Below are 16032 nucleotides of genomic sequence, written 5' to 3'. Positions count from 1 at the left end.
TAATTCATTGTTAGTTTTAATAGCAATCTCTAAGAGTAAATATTTCCTTCATAATTTTTTATGACCTGAGACACTAAACATTTCAACTTCCTGTTTATAGATAACATTTGGTGCAGACAGATAAAAATCTCCAAGAATAAACAACGGACGTCTTAACCTCGGTTCATTTTAGGGGGGAGGATACAATTTTGTACATCCCCAAGAGTGGATATAGTTAGTAGATTTTAATAAATATCAAATATAAACATAATAAAATATATTATTTCACATTTTAAGTAATAAATGTTTAAATTAAAAGCTGTCGTGCCTTTCTAACAAATGACAATTACACTGTAATATTACTATATTACGAAAAATATTGAAAACATAAAATTTTGAATTGTAAAAAATTCTGACATGATACGCGAAAACGCATTTCATTTTTTCTATCAGTGTGAAATTGTGATTCAGAAACGCCCATTTATTTCAAAACAACAAAATTCATGCAGAAAGGTGATAGTAAAGTTAGTATTTATCTTTATAATATGGGATGGTTGGAACGTAGATTGCTCGTTTCTCCTCATGTACACCTTCATGCTGTCCTTTATATGTTTCAAACCTGATGGTGGGGTCAATGATCATACCCTGAGACAGGATTCATTAATGGCGATGTCAATGCATCTGTTACTGCCATTGTCGGCAGTTCCATGGACTTCTTCATAGACGGTGTATTTTAATCTTTTAAGGACATGGGCCAATTTAGTTCTAATTGCATGGTACCTATGTATACGCAATGTTTCACCATAAGGGCAGGCTCCCAGGACATGTCCAAGGGTTCCTCTCTCACTGAGGCATCGCCTGCAGTGGTTGTCCTGAGACCTACTGGATATCGCTCTTATAGCACTTACGTAGGCAGTCATTTTGATAGCCTCCTTCCATTCACTGCTAGTTATTCCATCGGACTTAGTTATCCATTTGTTAGAGGGTGTGAATTCACTGTACAGAATAACGCCTTTTGCCTTTGAGGTAAGTTGCACCATGCATTGTACTCTTGTTGGCATAATTCGGTCCTAATTTTTCTGGTGTTTATTACTCCTCTTGTAGAAGTTAGGGATTCAGTTTCATCGATTTGAAGATTGTTCAAATAATGTTTAGCTTCCTCCATTAGACATCTAGTGTTGTTTATGTACATATTATTACACAGATTCAACTTCATGCAAGAGTTGTGTTGCAAGTAGGCTTCCCAACGTGCACAGAATATAACTAAGCCTTTAAATATTTTATCAGAATACAACATATTGTCTGGAATATCTCCAGGAAGTTGTAGGATGTCCTTAACTATTGAGTTTTTAATAAGATCTACATCTTTGAGGAATTTGACAGGTAATTTGTCAGAGGAGATTGTTTGAAAAGGGTATACAAGCTTTGGACAAATGAAACCACGTTGTATTTTTGGTAAGGCTGGAGCAAGGGTGAGGTGGTCAGACATTCTAACTGAGATTGGAGGGCTTCCATAGTTCTCATGGAGTCGAAAACAGTTTTGTCATTGTAAGTTACTCCAAGATATTGACGATAATATGTGTATAACACAATTTATAGAGATAAATGCAAACAAGACGAACACCATGGTTATTGGAAGGAAACTAATTTGCGAATTCGAAATAAGGCAATGGAACAGCTGTACAAATTCAAATATTTGTAAGTAGTAATATAAGCTGCTGCTAGGAAGTGAAAAGGACGATAGCAATGGCAAATGAAGCTTTTAATAGAAAAAGGTTCATTCGTACAACACTTAGAAAATCTTCAACCATTCTTTCCAAGACAGCTTCATTTCTTATTCTGTCTGTCCATTTCACACACTCCATTCTTCTCCATATCCATATTTCAGATGCTTCTAGTCGTTTCTCTTCACTTCGTCATAATGTCCAAGCTTCTGCCCCCATACAATGCCAAACTCCATACAAAGCACTTCACTAGTCTCTTCGAAAGCCCCAGAGGTCCGCAGAAGATGCATTTTTGCAAGTAGAAGAATTAAACATTTACAGCATTCTGATTGTATATGTAAAGTTTAATGATCTTGTACATATATAAACTCATTAGGAAGAGTGAAGAAATTAGTTGTTCTTAACTTCCAAGCTCCATCCATTCTATTCCCACTCATCTGCTTCCGCCTGCCACCTCTCCTGTCCCCTTCACGCATGCGCAATTTGTAAAATACTAATATGTTGCTAACTTTTCCGATAGCTGTATAAGCATGATAATATTATAATCTTACCACATTTGCAAGCGAACTAATGATTGTTAATGTTAGTGAGTTGTTTTAAGTTTTTTTTCAAAACACTGCCCAAATTTCTGAGCACTGGGTTACTATCTTCACAAACGAACAATAAAAATATTCCCGCTAAATTGAAAATTATCACAGTAGCTTTGAACCATGCTGTTGCATTTACCACAAATTTAACTAAATACACAATGTCGCCAACATAAGAACATGACGTTGGTGTGTGGTGTTGTTAGAAGGAGAAATTTGTTTTTTTTTTCTCTCTCTACCTCCTTCGTTCTGAACATGATTGAGAGACAGCATCATTGTTAGCAACAAGGTGCATTTGTGTAAATATTGCGTGTAGATTATGTGACTTAGACAAGAGGCTTGGGACAGAAATAGTTTTGCTGTAGCACATGAGCGGACCTCTCATACAGTGGGAGTGTGATCCTTACTTGAATTTATTTTCGCGTGTACATTGCAGATAAAATGAAGAAGATCCCTTCTTGCCCCAGTTACACACCATGCATATACGAAGGTTAGGTTTGGTTAGTTTAGATTTTTATTAACAAAGTCCGCACATGTGCAGACAGGCAACAATTGTACCTTTCTGTCATTTCCTTTTCGAAACATTTCACTGTGTCTTGTAAAGTGTCCATTTTATCTCGAACTAAACTATCTGTCGCATTTTCTTTTGTTTCATCACGGCAGAATTGGTTTATCTCTGGTATCAATGTTTCTAGTCGGCCATGGCCTTTATGACAGTTTTTGTTTCGTAATGTTGAGAACAATAATATAATGAACATGGCGAATAACTTCATGGCCCCTAAGATTTCTTTTTCGTAAAAGGGTAGGTATTTTACTCTAGGCCACAAATAAAATAGCAACGCAGTCATAATTACGTACTTAACGCTTTGGTGAACATTAACCGGAAATTTACTTTCCGTCATTTGAATGATATTCCTTTTTTTCTCTTCATTTCGTTGTGATAACCTACTTTAAGATCTTACTACATCTGCATTTTGTTTTAATGCATTCAAAACACTGCCATTGTACTATATAAACCTTGCACTTGTCTAATGGAGTGATTTATTTAAGAAAATAATCGCGAATTTCACTACCACCATTTCGATTGTCTTTTGTTTGACACAGCTCGGTACGGCCCGATGACTAGTGGCCAGCGAGTAACGTCAACTACCGCCATTGCTCTACTGTGCATATTATCCAGTTGTTCCAATATTCCTTTTTATCTATCAAAAGTCATTCAAGTTTGTTTTGTATTTATTGTGTTTATGGCACTTCACAGCTGTTGAACGACTATATTCCATGATTAACAATGTCTGGACATAATGGTATGAAAGTTGTTGTTTTCTAATGCCAGGTGTTTGACAATGAAGGCATTTGACCTCTTGCACTCCAATATTTTTCAACAATGTCTGGACATAATGGTATGAAAGTTGTTGTTGTTTTCTAATGCCAGGTGTTTGACAATGAAGCCATTTGACCTCTTGCACTCCAATATTTTTCAAAGTTATTACCATGGTCAGCCACTGAAGCACAGATTTTGAGGTGTTCCACATCCATTTCTTGGTTTGAGTTGCACAATGGGCAGTTAGGGGACTGATATATTCCAATTCTATGCAGGTGCTTGGTCAAACAGTCATGGCCTGTTGCCAAACTAAATACAACTACAGACGATTTTCGTGGTAAATCGGGAATTAACTGTGGATTATGATGCAGAGTGTTCCATTTTTAAACTTGAGATTGTGTTATCAAATTTTGTTTGTTGAAGTCTAAGTATATAGATTTAATAAATCTTTTCACAGAGTAATATGTAGATTTAGTAACAGGTTTGTAAGTAGCAATGCTGCCCTTCTTTGTTAAAGCATCCACATTCTCGTTTCCCAGGATTCCACAATGGGATGATATCCATTGGAATAAAATTCTTTTATTGAGCGTTATTACTTGAGAGAGCATTTTAGTTATTTCTGCTGTTTGAGATGAAGATGTGTGTCTAGAGACTATTGATAGAATAGCTGCTTTGGAGTCTGACAATGTAACTGCATTCATAAATTTATTGAAGATTCCTGAGATTTTCACTTATTGCAATGATTTCTCCATCAAAACTTGTTCCACATCCAAGAGATCTATAAAGTGAGAAGAGACAGCACGTAACACCTGCACCGGCACCTTGTTCCTTGGAGATCAAGGATCCGTTGGTGTATAAATGAAGCCAGTTTTGTGGAGGGTACTTAATATCAATTATCTCTAAAGACAATTGAATTTAAATACTATTATAGTCACAATCATGCCATGGTATGAAAGAAAAATACACAACCTCGAGCGGGAATCGAACCTGCGACTTCCTGTTTTCCGGTCAGGTGCTCTACCACTGAGCTATCAAGTTCGTCTCATCGTAAGATGAAGATTACATTTGTAAAAAGTTTCTTCACACCCATAAGCAGTGCTGACTAGATCAGACGCTATGGACAGTACTCTATAACAGTCGCCAGTATGAAAGAATAATTCCAATTCATTAACATGTCACATCAACGGACGTATATACGTCACCAAACATCGTAAGATGAAGATTACATTTGTAAAGACAATTGTTTCATTATTTCAGTGTTTACTTCTGATTTCAGTATTTCTTCTGTTAAATTTAGATTATACTATATATTTAATAGAGTTAAAGGGTTTGGTTTAATTTGTAAGTTTTCTTTTAAATTCGGGATGTTGATTTCCTGTTTTAATTCTTGAACCATGGATATGAAACTTTTTTGAGTTTTTAATCTACAGAGAGGACTGTATGAATGTCAATTGTTTCCTGGTAATCTGATAAGTTTTTCATATTGAATCAGTACTTTTTCTTCTATTATCATTGTGATGCTGTTAATATTAGTGAGGAATCTCATAGAATCTATTGGAGTTGTTTTGATTCCACCAGTAATAAGCCTGAAAGTTTGGTTTTGAACATATTCTATTTCGTTTATGAAAGGTGAAGTAATTAAAATTTCTCCGCAGTATGTCAGCACTGGTGGTATAAACATTTTGTATGTAGTGTTCAAAGTATTTCTAGAGCATCCTCATTTATTTTCCTGCTAGTCTTTTCAGAAGGGAAAATCTTTTACGAGCTTTTTTAGAAATTTATTTCAAATGGTTGCTCCATGTTAACTTACTGTCGAAAATAACTCCAAGATATTTGGATTCATAAGTCCTAGGAAGGTGTTGGCTATTGTATTGGATATTGAATTCTCTTTCTTTTTTACCAAGTGAAAATATTTGGTAGTTACTTTTGCTTAAATTGAGTGTCATCAAATTTGATGTGTTCCATTCATGTAGTTAATTTAAAGCTTTAAGAGCAGATTTTTGTCTCTGTTTGTAAGATCCACAAAACTATATCATCTGCAAATAGTGCTGTTTTCATGTTTGATTCCTCTAACAGGGAAGGTAAGTCATTTATATAAATATTGAATAAAGTTGTGCTGAGGACGGCACCCTGAGGTAGACCTCGATTTGTCTGTAACCAGAAAGTGAGCTATTGAATTTAGTGGCAATGAATCTTTGACTAAGGAATTCTGATATCCATCTGAACATATTGCTGGAGACACCTAATTTCTGGAGTTTTAGTAATAATTTATTTCTCCAAACAGAGTCCTATGCTAATTAAAAGTCAACAAATATTGCCAAGGTATCTTCTTTCTTATTAAAACTGTCTTTTATATCTTGACTGAGGCACATGACTTGTTAATTAGTAGAGTGTAGTTGTCAAAAGCCAGCTTGTCTTGGTGATAAAAGATTTTGGGATTCTAAATACCAAGTTAATCTGTTGGAGATCATTGACTCCATAGTTTTTGCTATCATGTTTAATAGTGCTATTGGTCGATAACTATTAACATCATGAGCAGGTTTCCCTTTTTTGTGAATTGGTACAATGATTGCTTTTTCCAAGCTGCAGGAATTGAGGTGTTCATTGATAAATTGAAAATGGATAAAAGTACAGACTCGGCTTTCCCCCCCCAACAAAGATGATTAAAAAATTCTGAATGAATGTTGTAGGGACCAGGAGATTTCTTCGTTTTTAAATTTTGTATAGCTATAATAAATTCTTTGGAAGTAAAATTTTGATGAAATATTTCAGGTTTTGTGATATTACTAATAATATTGTTTTTATTATTTTTATGTAATTCTCTTTTGATAAATTTGTCAGTTTTTTTGATATTGGGATGTAACCTGTGAGAGTTTGATTAATGTTTATTAAATGCGTTTACTATATCTCTACTATCTGTTAGTGTTTTTTTATTATGAATAATAGGTTGGCTAGTATTTTCCTGTGTATTGGAAATATTCTTCAGAAATTTATATGTTTTAGCGCTATCAGTTCTGTAATTAATATTTTCAATAAATTTATTAAAACTGTTCTTTTTGCTGTTATGATTGCTTTTTTAAGAATGGCAGTGTTCTTCCTCCAATCTTGAGTATCTTCTGGTGTTATGCTATGTTCTGCTTTGGTTCTTGCTTTATCTCTATCTGGTTTCAATAAACTGGTATGAAAGTTTAGTGGAGTTTTTAAGTGAAAAATTTCACATAAGCAAATTCCTTTTGTTGGCTAAAATAAATAACAACAATATAAATTAAATGACTTAAATGTTGAAATATGTTGTAATTCATAACTAACTTTTAATTTTTAGTAGTATGTATTTGAGATTTCAATATTAAAAAATCTAAATCAAGTCTTAAGCTGTTTTTATTGCAGCATGTCAATAAATAAGTGTCTGAGAACTGATGCCCCATTTTGGACCTGCAGAAATATGGTCACCCTAAGGATGAGGCACTAATGTCCAAAAATCAGGCCTACAATAACAATGACGACGAATGTATTTTTAACACTCACCTGAAAAAAGCGCAGGAAACTCTCACATAAGAACACATACCCATGCAACGGGTTGGGATCATCATACTCCTGTAAAAGTAAGCAACTAATTTAAATAACAAATCTCTGTCCAGTGATTACTATGGTTTGTGCTGAGTAATGTTAAATGTTCCACTGGATATATAAATTCACTTATGTCTTATATCAGATGTCTACCAGTTAGGCTGATCAGAAACAGTGAAACCACAGTCTAATATATACAATCACGAAGCTTGAGTTGTTGAGGGTACTAGGAACAATAGACTGTTCGGTACTACTTCACATTGTCTGTGATGAGGTGGTAGTAGCGATCTTAGTGGTTAGCAGCTATCTATGGATGCATATTCCCTACGTATTGAGCTTCATGACTGTATATACTAGACTGTGGTCAAACTATGTTCCAACCATTATCAAGATCCACTATAGCTGGTCATGCTAGCTGATAATTGGTTTTGTATGCAGTTAATGTTTTTGTGTGGTGCTTGTTTAACATGTTTATTAGTCTATACATGGTTTATTATGGTGAGAATTCGATAAAATTTACAAAAAAGGAATAATAATTTATGGCACTTACATGAAAAAACATTCTTACACATCTTTCAAGAGGAAATTTCTTGCATTATGCAAGTGTTTAATGACAGACTAATTAGCAAGGGTTTGTGGCCACCTAGATTCCCAGACCTAAATCCTGTGACTTTTATTTGGGAGCTACCCATGTACAAAAAAATGTATGCGAACAATGAAAATAATCTGGAGGATTTAAAGGAAAATATTTGTCAAGTGATTTTTGCAATACAGCAAAATGAACTTCACGCAACCTTTTCAACATGACTGACACAAATGTAAGAGCAGACAATACTTATTTCATCATCTGATGTAATGGTGAGTAACATTTGATTATTGTAATAAGTCATTAAAATTTAGTAACATCCACAGGTGCCGACTTTCATTTTAAACACGAGGACAGGAAGAGATGCATGAGTTATTGGGTGGCATTTATGCATTTATATTCATGTGATACTCACTACTACACTCAGCTTTAAGGGGAGGGACTGGTGAAAAAGGCAAAATTTTTTTACAAATTCCAAAATGTTTTTCTTGTGTTAAAAAAATATTTCAATACCTAAATTAAATGTTCCCAAAATTTTATGGCTCTAACGCAATGGGAACACCTGTTTTGAACACCATTTTTAAATGCATGTGCTTGAACTTGGTATTTAAAAGGGAGCGTTTCTCTCTTCAGTTATACAGTAAAACCTCCCTAAATGAAACACTATTGTTCCAGAATTTTTTTTCAGATTTCACAGGTTTTCGTTTTACAAAGGGTTGAGTTTTGGCAAAAGTAAAAATAGACTATTCTATTATGCTCACTGTAGGAAGAACACAATGAAGAAATAATTTCAAATAAAAGTTACTACAGTACATGCAAAGTGAATTTTATTTTCATAATTATTAACCTACGTAATTGCTGCCTCTCTCTCTCTCCCTCTTTCTGCATCCTAGTTTCTTGGCCCCCACATTTCTTTTAAAGTGCATTGCCGCGACTTTTTTTGACGGGAACATTGTAGGATTTCCTTCGCGTCCTGCATCAATTCAGAGTGTAAATTGGTTCCTGATCCATCGGTTGTGTAACTGAAGTTGTGTTTGAAGGAAAATAGATTAACTTCACGTTAGACAAAACAATCCTCAGATGGCAGGTAGCATTGTCTAAAAACAGTATGACCTTACGACCTTGACGTTTCATTGCTCCATTAAAATTATGAAGCCACTCTTCCATGATAGAACTCGTCATCTAGACTTTTTTTATTTTAAATCGCATAGTTTTACTTTATTCGCACTGTTATTTAACACTGTATTGGCATATTAAGACAAAACTCAGAATAAAAAAACGGAAATGTGAAACTAAATTGACACTACATTACAATTATTCACAGTTTTATTTTACTCCCACTGTCGTTTATCACTGTATTGACTTGTTAGCAAACAACTGGAAAGAAGTAACGGTACAGGAGGTCAGTAACCTGCCCACTTCCTTGACAAGAAGCACAGAATAGTGAGTGACATGGTTAGAGAAACTTCACCCCCAAGGCCTGACAAAGAATAAAGAAGTCTTCCATCCATGTACAGTCACACAAAAATATATGCCATGCTTTGTACAGTATTATCGTAAAATTAAAAATGGTTTGAAAGAATTTAGCAACAGTTACACTTAAAATTATCCGTTTTAGTCAGGTTTTTTTTTTTTTTACCTGAATTGTACCCAAAAATGATTGTTTTCGCGTTAGGCAGTTTTCCGTTTTAAAGTACTATTTTACATAGGAAATCATTCTGTTCCCAAATTTATTTTTCGTTTGTGCAGGTTTCCTTTTTATAGAAGGTACGTTTTAGCAAGGTTTTACTGTATGAATTTTTCGCCCTTTCCTTTCTGGTTATTTTTATTGTCCTAATGATCCAATGCTCCACAGTATGCAATACCATTTAGGGGGGAAGAAACCTGGAAGTCTGACAGCTACAGAAATCACCAAATGCCAAGGTACTACAGTAATGCAATTAGAGACAACATAAAGGAAATCAGTCCACACCTGTGGAATAATGGTCAGCGCGTCTGGCCGTGAAACCAGGTGGCCCGGGTTCGAATCCCAGTAGGGGCAAGTTACCTGGTTGAGGTTTTCTCCGGGGTTTTCCCTCAACCCAATATGAGCAAATGCTGGGTAACTTTCGGTGCTGGACCCCAGATTCATTTCACCGGCATTATCACCTTCATTTCATTCAGACGCTAAATAACCTAGATATTGATAAAGCGACGTAAAATAACCCAATAAAACAAAAAAAAATAAATAAAGGAAATCCACGCCATAAAGGCAGCAATTTTTTCCACACTGCATCATTGTTCCTCAACAGACAGCAAACCAAGCCACAGTAAGTGCCTTATAGGACCCAATAGTTGGTGTTTCTTCAACAAAGCCATAGCATTGGGAATAACACCTGTTTCCCATCAAAAGAACATTCACACACAACTCTCTATCCCAGTACTTAAAAAGATTATTATTGTTTATAAAAAGGTTTGCATCAAATGCATCATTTTGAAGTCAGAATGCAGAATTGTAACGAATGCTTACATAGTAAGATTTGGAACCGATGTCCTAAAATCACATTTATTTCAAAATCAAAAGTTGATTTGGCTGTAGCATCAGCTGTTACAGAATTCAACTTAGGATACCGACATGTGATCTCAAATGCATTCCTGAAGGGTGAATGCTATCAAAAATAGGAAGAGTGACGGAAATCAAGAGAGTAAAGCAATACCAATAGCGATCATCTCAAAAGTTTGGCTGGTATCACAGGCAAGTCAAACTGGCAAAAATAAGGCAGGGAGAGGAAGGTTGCAGCTACTCAACAGGTGTCTTCTAGTCAGGTTCGATAGGAAATTATTTATTGGATACTCATATTTTATGTTTATTTCATATACTGAAACTCGAATTTGCATTTTCCCAAGACTGACTTTTTCAACATCTTCCTTAACTAGAAAAACCATTTCTCTAAAACTGTTTAACTTAGAAGCTTGCAATTATGTCCTACAATACAATGGCTACCAACCTGGGTATTATTTTAATGCTACATACAGTAGATTTTGTAATACGATTTTAAATTTTAAAGTAATTCTTTTTTTTTGTTTCGAAAATATTAATTATGGTTGTAATTTTTTTTTCTATTCAGAAAAACTAAGAACAATTTCAAAATGATCGTATCCAGGTTGGAAAATGAGAGTATTGGCTACATTTAGAGGACAGAAACATCCTTGCATCTCTTCATGTTTATTTTTTTTAGTAGGTTATTTTACGATGCTTTATCAACATCTTAGGTTATTTAGCGTCTGAATGAGATGAAGGTGATAATGCCGGTGAAATGAATCCGGGGTCCAGCACCGAAAGTTACCCAGCATTTCCTCATATTGGGTTGAGGGAAAACTCCGGAAAAAACCTCAACCAGGTAACTTGCCCCGACTGGGAATCGAACCCGGGCCACCTGGTTTCGCAGCCATTACTCCACAGGTGTGGACTTCATGTTTGTTCATATGTTTTCTGCAGATGGTATGATTTTTGCAATTTTTAAAAATGATTATTTTTTTTTCTTATTTCAAAACACAAGGACTATGTAGTAAAAAAAAAAACTGGGTTAATATATGCAATAGTAACGAAGTTGAGAATTTCACCAATCTCTCCCCTTAAGTTTATATTAATTTTTACTTGTTTCTGCTAATGTTTATGTTACACTCTCACACAACACCATAATTATTAAATTCAATCCTAGATCGCTACCAGTTTAACACAAAGGGATCTGTGGTTTCAGTTATCGATAAACACAGCATTAACTGACACGAAATTGTAATGAAATGATTCCATCCCACTTCCCAATAACAAGTAAAATTATGTTTCCTTCGTTCTCCTTCGAGCATTTCACGTATTATGTTTAGGTATTCTTAAAAATCACTGGGGCAAAATGACCTGTTCCCCTCTAAACCCAAACAAACACAGCCTCTGCTGCCCCCCCCCCCCCTCCCCTGGAGTCAGCGCCTATGCTAACATCCATGGCAAAACAACATTTCCAACATTTCCAGATCAACCTGACTGGTAGATACTTCTTAGTCGGCACAATTTTTTTCCAAAATAACTTGTGTTTGGTTTTAAAGGATATAAAAATGTAGGGTGTCTTACATTAATATAATATAAAGTTTAATTGTACAATTTCACATATACCTAGATTAAGTACATTTTTTTTTTTAATTTAACGTAATGTATCAAGTTTAATGATGGAAATCTAGGTGAAATATGTTTAATTTAATATAGGTCTTTTGATGTGCAAGCTGACCAGTTGCACTACAACTCACCAGATTGCAGATTTTCTTTCAAGTTTCATTCAGAGTAAGTATATTATCATAAAAAAATGAAGACCAATGTTTTTGACCTCAAAATAGTTACCACTCAGCAAGATGTCAAGTGATGTATAAGGAAAAAAAATGAAATGCAATGTGACTCAGATCTAAGTTTTGATAAAATCACCAGTGAATATAAAAGTATATCATGGCAAAATTTATAGTAATCAATATAAAAAATTAAATGTATAGCAACATTTCAAGTTATACTGTTGAAGATAAGGTTTGTTCCAGCACAGTTCAGAATCGATTCTGAACTGCCTGCTCATGCACAGTAGTTCAATCAATGTATGTTCCTACAAGACTAGAACTGATTCCGAACCGATATTGAACTCCCAGTTCCCTGTTCCAACGTGCTTTAGAACTCGTTTGGAATGAGTGAAATTGGTTCTCAATTAAGAGCAGGAACTGGGAATCTGATGAATCCGCAAATGATTTAATCTGAAGTTATGGTTAAAACGCTCCGAGACTAGGCACGTTAAAATAAAAAAATTGTCGATTATGAGTGATCTGGAAGATTGTAGTGATACATTTTATGAAGACTTAAGTTCGGAAGATGAATATAATTTTAATATGAGAAGAAACTCCAAAGGCTGTGAAAGAAGAGTTCAAGAAATGTTCCAACAACGTAAAATCTCGAACTAGTTCTGACACCATACACAACTGGTGCATGTGTCGAAAGAAGTTTGGTATGGGTTTGGAATGGGTTCTGAACTGCTTGCTGAAACACAACTATTACCATACCTGTATTGAGTTTGTGTAAATAAACATGTAAGTCATGACAATGTGCATTGCAGTACTCTTGTCCAAACTACATGTGCTTGAAAGAATATGTTGTTGTTGTTTTCTAATGCCAGGCATCTGACAGTAAAGTTATTTGACCTCTTGCACCTCAATATTTTGAAAGAACATAAAAATAGGTCAACAGTCCGCAAATAGGTGATGACAGAGTTCTTAAACTCTGAATTATGTCTAACTGTTGAAGCGGATAGCCCTCCAGTGGGTAATATTTTTTCGTCGATATTATTCGTGCAAAAAGGATCTATAGTACTATCACATGCAAGTTTTTAGGAAGTTATTAAATGCAGTAAACTCAGAGAATGAATTGTAGGAAATTATGATTTGTTGCAGATATGGAATCGATGTAAACAATGGCCAAAGCCAATACATCATAATTCAGATATACATGCTGAGATCAGAGATATTATAACACTCCACCTCTTTCAGATGATTTATACATGTTTCCGTAACTGATAAACATGCCATTTTTCAATATTAGTATTTTGTAATTAAACTTCATACAGATATTTTAATGTCATATTTTCTGATAAGTTATAATCTAATACAATTAAAAAAATCGTCAAATAAATATTTATTGTATTTCATTGAGATGGTTACATTTAGGAATCACTGCAGCTACCTACTCCAACTGAAAGTTGAGTAAACACAGTCTCCAACGTTAAAAGATCACCTCACAACAGAATTATTATTATTATTATTATTATTATTATTATTATTATTATTATTATTATTATTATTATTATTATTATAGAAGTCTTTTGGTTTTATCTGATTCAGGACTATGCATAGTTTCCTTCCCATAAGCAGCTCTGCTGGTGTAGATTCATTGACATTCATGGCAGTGTGTTGCCTCAGCATGAATCTTGATAATCGAAATTCCCAAGACCCAATAATGAGCCTCTGCAATGAGTTCTTCACGTCACGAACTTGGCGTTCAACTGATCCATTAGAAGATGGATGGTACGGGACTGCAGTGACATGTTTAATTACATTCTCTTGTAAGAACATATCAAATTCCATTGAAGTAAATTGTTTGTCATTATCAATTACTACTATTGATGGCAATCAATGTGTGGCTAAAATGCGTCTGAGTGATAGAATAATAGTTTGAGTACTTGTAGAGGAAAGCCGGACAACTTCCATCCATCTAGAAAAAGCATCTACTAAAATTAAGAAGTGTTGTCCCTGGAATGGCCTGGCCAAGTCAATATGAAGTCGAATCCATGGTTTAGATTGTTCTCCCCACAATGAGCCAGTTTCCTTAGGTGGCACTGGTTGTGAGAGCTGACAAGTTGTACAGGTTTTAACAAAACTCTCAACTAATGCATCAAAACTTGGCCAACAAATATAGCTACGATCTAAACTTTTCATATTGGAAATTCCTGGACAGCCATTATGGAGTAATTTTAGTACTTAATTTTGAAGACTGGAGGGAACTACAACTCTTGAGCCCCATAATAAACAACTATCTTGTACCGACAGTTCAAATGTCTATGAATAAATGGAACAAATGATGACAAGTTTTCTTCTGGGCCAATCATCCTTTACGTAAGTATGGACTCTTGAAAGAATGTTATCCTTGGCAGGTTCTGTAGCTGTATCAGATGATGGTATTGGAAAAATTGACGGATCTTCCAAGAAATCAATAATCGACAGAATCACAGTTGTAGCATCTGGATAATCAATAGGTAGTCTACTTAACCAATAGCATTGCGAATTTGAGTATGTGGTCGATGATCAAGTTGATAATCACACCAGCATATCATTTGAGGTGGTACTGTTGTTGGAGTTGGACAGGTTTGGCCAAATAATCCTGTTTTATGATCAATGATTATAGTGAATTGACTTGAGACCATAAAAAAAATTATGGAATTTTTTAACAGCTGAAATGATAGCTAATGCTTCCCGATTGATCTGTGCATAATTTCGTTTCTGACTGGTTAATGTTCTGAATAATATACGATGGGCTTCTCTCCATCCTTTTCCTTTTGACACAAAAGTGCGCCAATGCCATAGGTAGATGCACCAGAAACTAGAATCAATGGCTTATGAAGATCGTAATGAACAAGGATTTGTTTAGATGACAACAATTCTTTAACTTTTTCAAAGGTTCTTGCTGAATGGATGTCCACTTCCATCCAGTACTCTTATCTGGGAGTCTATGCAAAGGTTCAGCAATAGATGCTTTATTGGAAAGAAACTGTTGATATAAATTAAGCATTCGCAAGAAAGCTTGAAGTTTGGTTATGTTTCTAGGTGTAGGCACTTTCTTAATTGACTCTACTTTTTCTTTAGTTGGAGAAATGCCTTCTTTAGTAATCTTGAATCTTAAAAATTTCACTTCTTTTACAAAGAATTGAAATTTTTCTTTATAGAAGCGTGTGAATATTATTTTAAGTTTATTTCGCATTTCAAAAAGGTGAATCAGTACAGACTAAAATATCGTCAAAAAAGAGTACCACACCAATAATGCCATGTAAAATGTTTTGCATCAAATCTTGAAATAGTCCAGATAGAGTGGAAACACCGAATTGTAATCTATTTAACTTTAAATCTACCACAATGTGTAATTATAGTTTGAGCTTCTGCTGAAGTTTAATCAACTGACAATAAAATTGTAAATATGCATTTCCTAAATCAAGTATAGGTCGCGCCAGGGATTTTGGCAGATGGATTTTCTTAATGTGAACTGGAGAGCGAGTCCTCACCGCTGCAAGATCGGCTGTTATCTCTGTCGCAGTGGAATGGGTAGGACATAATAGTAAACATGCATGCCCAAGTATTTGTGCACTCTGGACAGTCACCTCCAAAAACTAAACAAATATTACAGTAGTCTATATGTGTCTTTGGTATTCCCAAGAAACTTGTTCGATTAATTAAAATGTGTCTAAATGAAACTTACAGCAGAGTTCGTATAGGCCAGTTTCTATCTGATGCTTTTCCAATTCACTGCGGGCTAAAGCAAGGAGATGCACTATCACCTTTACTTTTTAACTTCGCTCTAGAATATGCCATTAGGAAAGTTCAGGATAACAGAGAGGGTCTGGAATTGAACGGGTTACATCAGTTTTTTGCCTATGCGGATGACATGAATATGTTAGGAAAAACACGGGAATTTTACTTGAAGCAAATAAAGCGATAGGT

General features: G+C 34.8%; 1 protein-coding gene across 2 annotated transcripts in view; it reads right to left on the bottom strand.

Moving 5' to 3' along the window:
• Window positions 1-16032, bottom strand: part of LOC138698854 (vesicle-trafficking protein SEC22a-like) — a 71747-nt gene that overhangs the window by 7086 nt on the left and 48629 nt on the right. For both annotated transcript variants that reach the window (XM_069825069.1, XM_069825073.1), the window contains exon 5: window positions 7137-7205. In XM_069825069.1, coding sequence (XP_069681170.1) covers window positions 7137-7205 — 69 coding nt within the window. The remainder of the gene's footprint in view (window positions 1-7136; window positions 7206-16032) is intronic.

This window comes from Periplaneta americana, chromosome 1 (genome assembly GCF_040183065.1).
Source record: "Periplaneta americana isolate PAMFEO1 chromosome 1, P.americana_PAMFEO1_priV1, whole genome shotgun sequence".
Classification (NCBI taxonomy): Eukaryota; Metazoa; Arthropoda; class Insecta; order Blattodea; family Blattidae; genus Periplaneta; species Periplaneta americana.
Note: the sequence above shows the minus strand (reverse complement) of the source record. Positions and strands in the feature narration are given on the sequence as shown.